The 9,065-nt window shown below is 52.2% G+C and overlaps 1 protein-coding gene across 1 annotated transcript in view; it reads right to left on the bottom strand.

The window, feature by feature from the left end:
- Window positions 1-9,065, bottom strand: part of MFN2 (mitofusin 2) — a 32,985-nt gene that overhangs the window by 15,618 nt on the left and 8,302 nt on the right. The window contains exons 6-11 of the mRNA XM_015412553.1: window positions 8,125-8,251; window positions 7,403-7,511; window positions 5,469-5,622; window positions 4,864-4,931; window positions 3,137-3,258; window positions 1,406-1,532 (exon numbers count right to left, since the gene is read on the bottom strand). Coding sequence (XP_015268039.1) covers window positions 1,406-1,532; window positions 3,137-3,258; window positions 4,864-4,931; window positions 5,469-5,622; window positions 7,403-7,511; window positions 8,125-8,251 — 707 coding nt within the window. The remainder of the gene's footprint in view (window positions 1-1,405; window positions 1,533-3,136; window positions 3,259-4,863; window positions 4,932-5,468; window positions 5,623-7,402; window positions 7,512-8,124; window positions 8,252-9,065) is intronic.

Genomic DNA, 9,065 nt, shown 5'->3' with positions numbered 1-9,065 from the left:
GCTCCTAACTCACAGGGTGGCCGCTGAGGCCTCTCCCCAAGATACCCCCCAAATTCCAAGAACATTGGACCAGGGGGTCCAATTCTACGGGCCCACAAACAGTTTGGCCCCATCCCCTCCATTGTTCTCTATGGTGGGAAAAAAGTTACTTCCCCCGAGCCTTGCTGTGCAGGGGAAGGAGGGCTATAAATCAAATCAATAAATACGGGAGAAGCAGCGGAGAGGTCCGTCAATGGATACTGGCCATGGGGACTAAAGGGAACCTCTGCATTCAGGGGCAGTCTACCCCTGAATACCACCAGTGCTAGGCAGCAACACCAGGGGAGGGCCTCAGGTTTTATGCCCTGTTGTTGGCCCTCCAGAGGAACTGGTTGAGGCCACTGTGTGAGACAGGAGGGTGGACTGGATAAATCCTCACTGGTCTGAGCCAGCAGGGCCCTTCTTATGTTCTAACAAAGGCCTTGTTGCTGGCTGTCCAGAGGAACTGGCTGGCCGTTGTGTGAGACCGGGTACTAGACTGGATGGACCACTGGTCCCATCCGGCAGGGCTCTTCTTGGGTTCTTACTCCAGACACTGTGTTCTTCGTTGAAGAAGACAGACAAGCATGCAGGAACAGCAATGAAGACAAGTAGTAGGCGGCGGGGGGGGCGGCGCGACGAACCGCTCAACGAGTCAGCAGCATCCCCCCCCCCCGAGTACCCTTTGATGCCAGCCTGGATTGCGCACAAAATCTTTCCCCCCTGGAGAGGTCTCTCTGCTCTGACAACCATGTCATGAGAGGCAGTGCGGCACAGCAGTTAGAGTGTGCTAGTAAAAGGTAAAGGTTCCCTTGCTCGAAAGCCAGTCGAGTCCGACTCTAGGGTTGCGGTGCTCATCTCCGTTTCAAAGCCGAAGAGCCAGCGCTGTCCGAAGATGTTTCCGCGGTCATGTGGCCGGCATGACTAAACACCAAGGTGCACGGAACGCTGTTACCTTCCCACTGAAGTGGTACTTATTTATCTACTTGCAATTTCTTGCTTTCGAACTGCTAGGTTGGCAGGAGCTGGAACTAGAGACGGGAGCTCACCCTGTCTTGTGGCACACTCGGGTCTCGAACTGCTGAACGACCGACCTTCCACAGCCTGCAGTTCAGCATCTTAACCACTTGAGCCACCGCAGCTCCTAGAGTGTGCTAGACTTGGGTTCAAATCCTCCCTCAACTGCAAAGCTCACAGGCCGACCTGGTTGCCGCAGCCACTTCCTTCAGCCCAGCTTAGTTCACAGGACTGTTGGGAGGATGACAAGCGTAGAACCCCAGGAGCAGCTCTGGGGTTTACTGAAGAAAGAGCCCGGCAGAACAGGAGCGGCGTGCCACCAGTTCCAGAGGCAAACGCCGCCTTCTGCAGGGTGGCTGGCTGGCCTCACCTGCCTTTCGACTTCTTCCGTGATCTGCTTGATCTTCAGCTTGTAATCCTGAGTGAGCAGTTCCAGCTGCTTATCGATGAAGCCCAAGCGGTCCTGCCGATCCTCTCGCCTCTCCAGGCAGTAAACCCTGAAGGGGAGGAGAAGAAGAAGAGCCCCCTCTCTGTGACGAAAGGCTGAAGAGTTTTGGGACGTCTCAGTTCAGAAAAGAGACGGTTAAGGAGGCACATGAGAGAGGTTTACAAAATGATGCAGGGGGTGGAGAGAGCGGGCATGGAACATTTCTTCCCCTCTCCCAAAAGACTCGAGGGCATCCAATGAAGCTGATGGGCAACAGATTCAGGACAGACAAAAGGAAATATTACTTTTCACAGAAAGGGATTAAAATGTGGGATTCTCCACCAAAGGATTTAGTGATGGCCACTGGAATAAACAGCTTTAAAAGGGGATTAGATAGGTTCATGGAGGACAAAGTCTATTAATGGCTACTAGCCACGATGACTGAGGGGAACCTCCATGTCCAGAGGCACTGAACCACTGAATCCCAGAGCCAAGAGGCAACATAAGGAGAAGGCCTCGGCCTCCATGCCCTGTTGTTGGCCCAGCAGAGGAACTGGTTGGCCACTGGGTGCTGGACTAGATGCGCTATTGGTTTGATCCACCAGGACTCTTCTGATGTTCTTATTGGGGAAGGCCTCGGCCTCCATGCCCTGTTGTTGGCCCAGCAGAGGAACTGGTTGGCCCCTGTGTGATACATGGCGCTGGACTACATGCGCTATTGGTTTGATCCAGCAGGACTCTTCTGATGTTCTTATTGGGGAAGGCCTCGGCCTCTCTGCCCTGTTGTTGGCCCTCCAGAGGAACTGGTTAGTCCCTGTGTGAGACAGGATGCTGGACTAGATGGACCCTCACTGGTCTGATCCAGCAGGGCTCTTCTGATGCTCTTATCAGGGGAAGGCCTCGGCCTCCATGCCCTGTGGTTGGCCCAGCAGAGGAACTGGTTGGCCCCTGTGTGAGAAACAGGAGGCTGGACTAGATGGACCCCTAGATGGCTCATCTGATGTTCTTAAGGCACTGGTTGGTGAAAAGAGAAGACCCACCCCACTTGTGACCAGTAGCAAGTCTCTCGCTTCTAGCAGTACCAGAAAGACTGGGCTGCTAAAAATCACAAAAGAGGGGCTATAGGGACCCTCACAATGGCTCGGAAAGAGAGGCCAAAGAAGGACCACTTGACACCGAACCTCAACGACCAGTGATGCCAGACTCCTCATGCACCTAATGTGGAACAGCCCTAAACCGGTCCTTTCAGTGCTGAAAGCGTATAAGGACAAAACCATGTCGTTTCACCGGATGCCAGCACAAACGTCCAAAGGTTGATTTATCTCCCGTCTCCTTGCCTACGATCCAATCCAATGTGGCATTGGACAAGGATCTAGGAGACCCAGGTCCAAATCCCTGCTCTACCATGGACATTCACTGGGTGGCCTTGGGCCAGTCACACGCACTCTCAGCCCAACCTACTTCACAGGGTTATTGTTGTGAAGGCAAAAGGGAAGAAATGATAGAAGCTGCTTTGGGTCTCTGTTTGGTGAAAGGCGGTGTGTAAATAAGAAGAAAATAAAACTAAAATTTCTGGGCCCTCGTGTTGCTTTTCCCCCCACGCCCCTTTGCCAGAGAACCCTCAACGTGCCTCCAGCTTGCCCACCAGTGGGCAGAACCCCCGTGGCCGCTCACCTCTGCTCCTGGGCAGCCACGTGCACGCTGTCCATGATGTGGCGGACCTCCTCGGCGATCTGCTTGGCGCGGACCGTGTGCTGCTCGAATTTCGTTTTCACGGCGGACTGCGAGATGCATTCCTGGGAGGCAAGGAGAAGGAAAAGGGTGGGGCTTTGAAGGTGGCTGAAAGGAGGCAAGCATCTCTCTCTCTCTCTTTTTTCTCTTTCTGCAGCAACTGGTTTGGAAGATCCTCCCTCCCCCAATCACTGGAAGCCTTCCTCAGCCCTCTTCTCTATTGAGATATACGTCTAAGTAATAGAGGTAGCAAGCAGTTACTAGATCAGTTTGATCTGTTTGACAGTCCTAGCTGTCATGCTAGTGATTAAGTGATTACGGCCAGGTGTTATACTAGCAGGTGTTCTCTATCAGGCATTGTTAGAGTAGGTAATTAATTCACCCCGTTAGTGATTGGCTGGGTTTGGTATATTAGCTATCAGCTTGATAAGCTAGGTGGGGACTTAGTCTCTTAAGCGAAGGCACGGTATGCTAAGGCGGCTGAAAGGAGGCAAGCGTCTCTCTCTCTCTCTCTCATTTTTCTCTTTCTGCAGCAACTGGTTTGGAAGATCCTCCCCCAATCACTCGAAGTCTTCCTCAGCCCTCTTCTCTGGCTTTTGAGGTTTCGTGGAGCACCACCCACCCATTTTTAAGCCACTCTTCAGGGACAGGACACACGAACATATGAAGATGCCTTATACTGAATCAGACCTTTTTGGTCCATCAAGGTCAGTCCTATCTGCTCAGATTGGCAGCGGCTCTCCAGGGTCTCAGGCAGAGGTCTTTCCCATCACCTCCTGCCTGGCCTTTTTTAACTGGAGATGCCAGGGATTGAACCTGGGACCTGCTGCCTGCCAAGCAGAGGCTCTGCCACTGAGCTACAGCCCCTCTTTACAGCTCTCCAGGGTCTCAGGCGGAGGTCTTTCCCATCACCTCCTGCCTGGCCTTTTTTAACTGGAGATGCCAGGGATTGAACCTGGGACCTGCTGCCTGCCAAGCAGAGGCTCTGCCACTGAGCCACAGTGCTTTCTTCTTTAAATGGACATGCTTTTGGAGGCTGTTTGGATCCAAGATGCTACACCTCTGGATTTATCTGGCAAACATCCACAGTACACCAATGCCACAGTCATCCTGGCCTGCTTAATTTTTGCAGTTTTCTCAATGTTGATTTTATTGCACGTTTCAATTCCTTTTATTGCAAGGCCTGTTTTTTTCTTAAACCAGGCAGAACAAAAATATTTCAAGAAGCAAAATATGTTCTAAGTTTAATTTTTATGGGGGTGAGTACTGCGTGTGTGTGTGTGTGTGTGTGTGTCTGGAAGTAGTGGTGACTTCTGGCGACCCCTAGTAAGGCTTGGGTGTTTCCAGAGAGGTGGCTTGCTATTGCCTGCCTCTGCCTCCCAGCCCTGGTATTCCCTGGAGGTCCCTGGAGGCTTGGCCCTGCTTAGCTTCTGAGACCTGACGAGATCATAAGAACATAAGAGACGGCAATGTTGGATCAGGCCAAAGGCGCATCCAGTCCAACACTCTGTATCACACAGTGGCCAGAAATACCAGGTGCCACCAGGAGGTCCACCAGTGGGGCCATACTGATCAAAAACAGTATGTTCTGTATGTACTGACAGGTCAGCCACACAAGGCAACTGGACCAAGATGCTTTCGGTCCGGCTCACAAAGCCAACGGCGCTCACCTCGAATCTTCTCTCAAAGTTCTGGAATTCAAACATCCTCACTTGGAAGCCTTCTGCCAGGGCACCCCCTAGGAGGAAAGGCACCGGAAAACTCACGTAAGCCCAGGCTCCAGGTCCTCCCCCACACCCCAAGGTCAGATCTCCCCCCAAATTCTGTCACCCGGGAAAGGGCTCTGCCGATAGGAACAGGTCTGATTAGGAACGGGTGCAGGTGCCTCGGGCATATTCCTCCGGAGAAAATTAAAACTGGCCCTTCATTCCTGGTTTTGGTTTTTCTGGCATTCCCGGCACAAGGATCTGGCTCAGAGGCCAAGGAAAAGCTACTTGTCTGGGGACGGAGAAATACTTGTGAGGCAGGCTGGGACCAGCTACCTAGCCAGGCGCCAAATTCAACCCCCAAGAAGTCTGAGGAACGGCGGAATTTAGGACCCAGGGGAGGACATGCTGCTTCTTGAACCCGGGGGCAGGGGTCAGAGCTAGGGCGGCATCTATAAAAAGGCTTCGTGAAGACCAGGCTAGTGGAGATCCAGGGCGATGGCCTCCGAGAATCCAGGGAGGAAGCAACCGCTTTTCTTTCCTCTGCTCCAAGAGTAGGCCTTTCTCACCCCCTTCAGGCATCCCCTGAGCCTTCTGGATCCTGGCGCTCAAGACTTCCTTTGCCGACACGAAGAAGATGCGGTCGCCGGCCTGTGCGCGATCCACCACTCCGAGCTCGTCCACCAGGAAACTGGTGCAGCGTTCCATGTGCTGCCGACGGACCTAATAGAGAAAAAGAGCCTTGTGCTGATAAGCAAAGTTCCAGCTGCTCGGCGAGAGAACATCTGTCCCCCCTCCCACCACGCCCCCCAATCACATCACCGCTCGATGCAACTCGCAAGACGACAGACTTTCTTCCTCCTAAGGAAGGAGAGCGGTCGCATTTTTGCAGAGGCACGCCTTAGCTCAGGAAGGATGGTTTCAGAGCAAACTGATTTATGCAACAGCCAAATCACCTGCTCACAACTTTAATGCCAGTAGCTCACAAAGCAGAATTTTTGCTCACAAGACTCCACAGCTGAGAGGGAACATTGCCGCTCGGTGCAACTCGCAAGACGACTGACTTTCTTCCTCCTAAGGAAGGAGAGTGGTCGAGTTTTTGCAGAGGCACGTTAATTCCATGCCACAGGATTCCCCATGACCATGTACGGGTGCAAAAGTTGGATGGTGAGGAACGCTGACAGGGAAAAAGTTGATTCGTATGGAACATGGTGTCGGAGAGAAGAGTTTTACAGACACTGTGGATCTAAAAAAAGCCTCCAAAAAACCCAAGCCTGCACTCTAGAATGATTAAACTAGAATGATTCAACTGAGCCTTTATACTTTGGTCCCATTATGTGAAGAAAAAGAAGAAATCAGATATATACTCTGCCCTTCACTACCTGAAGGAGACTCAGAGCAGCTTACAATCTCCTTTCCCTTCCCCCTCCCCACAACAGACACCCTGTGAGCAGTGTTCCCTCTAAGCTGAGTTAGTGTGAGCTGGCTCACAGTTTTTTAGCCTCTGGCTCACCCATTTCCATCTCAGCTCAGGAAGGAGGTCTCCAGAGCAAACTAATTTATGCAGCAGCCAAATCACTTGCTCACAGCTTTAGTGCCAGTAGCTCACAAAGTAGAATTTTTGCTCATGAGACTCCACAGCTTAGAGGGAACATTGCTGAGGTAGGTGGGGATGAGAGAGCTCTTTCCAGAACTGGCCTTGAGAGAACAGCTCTGACAGAACTTGTGGTTGACCCAAGGTCACACCAGCAGCTGCATGGGAAGGAGTGGGGAATCAAAGCTAGTTCTCCCAGATTAGACTCTGCACTCTTAACCACTACACCAAACTGACAAACAAGACTCAATGCGAAAGACCATCGTGCCAGGAGAAGAGGAAGAGAGAGATGAATGGACTCTGGGAGAAACGGGTTTGATTCCCCACTCCTCCACTCGCAGCTGCTGGATGACCTTGGGCAAGCCATAGTTCTGACAAGAGCTGTCCTCTCAAGGGCAGTTCTGGAAAGAGCTCTCTCAGCCCCACCTACCTCACAGGGTGTCTGTTGGGGGGAGGGGAAGGGAAAGGAGTTTGCAAGCCCCTCTGAGACTTCGAGAGAAGGGCGGGGTATAAATCCAATCTCTTCTCTTCTTCTTCAAGGAAGCCATGGCCCTCGATCCACAAGACATGACCAAGGCTGCCAACGATAGAACACTTTGGAGGTCATAAATTCACAGGGTCACCGTAAGTCGGAAGTGACTTGGCGGCACTTCTCTCTCTCACACACACACACACAGGATTTTCCCAAAATGCAGCTGGACGACCCTTGTCGCCAGGTGGCTTCTCTGTGCCAGATCTCAGAGGGATGGGGGCAAAAGGCCTGGATCCTTCAAGGGAAAAATCCCCAGGCAACAATATGAGTATTATCCCACCTAATTAGGACACCGCAAAGACGTCACCACTCCTTAGGCTTATTCAATTATTGCTCTACAAGATTAACCCGAGGGCAGACGACAGGAGAGGCTTTACCGTTTGCATCAGCGTGGACTCCGAGTTGGCCACCAAGACGAAAACGTCGGCATCTAAGCAAAACTTATCAATCCAGCTGTCTAGCTCGGTGGTGACGTCAATCCCCGGGCTAAACACAAACCGAGGAATAGCAAAAGTGAAGGGCGGGGTATAAATCCAATCTTCTTCTTCTTATTCAAGCCACAATTAGTTCTCCCTCTAGACATTATTTCTGTGATAAATTAGTAGCCACCCTTCTGCAAAACAGCCTCTCCCAATGCCCCTTCAACTGAAGCCGGGCTTTTAAACTACCAAGGCCAACAAAAGCTGTAACAAAATCCCTCTTATGGGATTCACAGTTTTTGCGTCAACAATTGATAATTTGATCTCTTTTGGAAAGAAACAGCAAATGTGGCACTTAACACTAAAGCTTAGCGAGTTGGGGTGGGGAAGGCACCCATTTGGAGAGGAAGCCGCTTTAAGACACACCGGCAGTTCAGGCAATTATCTAAACCTCCCACAGAGCTGGCTTAGCCGGCTGCAATTAGCAGGCTGGAGAATCCAGCGCCAGTTTGGAAATTAAGACTCGTTAAATTGTGCAGCCAGACATAATACCGATGCAGAAACACGACAGAGGGCGGCGATGCCCTGGATACAGCTGCTATTTGCATGGCGGCCGGTCACCTTTGTCTCTGGACAGCTCTCCGGCCCAAGGGCAGAGGGAGACGGGCGTGGCCTCTCACCTGTCCATCAACACCAGGTCATCTTTCAACAGCGGGCACTTGGAATTGGGCCACATGACGCTCACGAGGCTGCCGGCGGTCAGGAGCTCATCTTGGTGGAGGGCGTGGGCCAGCTGGTTGACCGTCTAAGGAAAAGTTTGTCAAAGTGGCAGACTTTAGAATCATAGAATCGCAGGGTTGGGCCAGACAGGCCATCTAGCCCAACCCCCTGCTCAGTGCAGGATCAGCCTACAGCATCCACAACAAGTGTTGGTCCAGCCGCTGCTTAAAGGTGGCCAGTGAAGAGGAGCCCACCACCTCCCCAGGTAGCTGATTCCACCGCTGAACTACTCTGTCAAAAGGTTTTTCCTAATATCCAGCTGGTACCTTCCCACCCTGAATTTAAACCCATTATTGCGAGTCATACCCTCTCCTGCCAACAGGAACAGCTCCCTGCCCTCCTCTAAGTGTGAACAAGATCTCGGGGTACAGGTGGACCGAAAGTTAAATATGAGCAGCCAGTGTGATGCAGCGACAAAAAAGGCTAATGCGATATTGGGATGTTATCAACAGAGGCATCACATCCAAATGGCAAGATGTCACAGTCCCGCTGTACACTGCATTGGTCAGGCCGCACCTGGAGTCTTGTGTGCAGTTCTGGAGGCCTCACTTCAAGAAGGATGTGGACAGAAGGGAGCGGGGGCAGAGGAGGGCGACGAGGACAATCGGGGGTCCTGGAGACCAAGAAGCCCTGTGAGGAAAGGCTGAGGGACTTGGGAAGGTTCAGTCTGGAGAGGAGGAGGTCGAGGGGGGACAGGATGGCTCTCTTGAAGTGTCTGAAGGGCTGTGTCCCTTAGAGGAGGAGGGCAGGGAACTGTTCCTGATACTTTCAAGGGAGAGCAGGCTCAACGCGAGGGAAAGTGGGAACCAGACCTCTCCGAAAGCCCCACGGCCAGTTCTCT

Source organism: Gekko japonicus, unplaced genomic scaffold (assembly GCF_001447785.1).
Source record: "Gekko japonicus isolate JY-2015 unplaced genomic scaffold, Gekko_japonicus_V1.1 scaffold131, whole genome shotgun sequence".
NCBI classification, from domain to species: Eukaryota; Metazoa; Chordata; class Lepidosauria; order Squamata; family Gekkonidae; genus Gekko; species Gekko japonicus.
The sequence above is the reverse complement of the archived record's forward strand: the minus strand, read 5'-3'. Positions and strand labels throughout refer to the sequence as shown.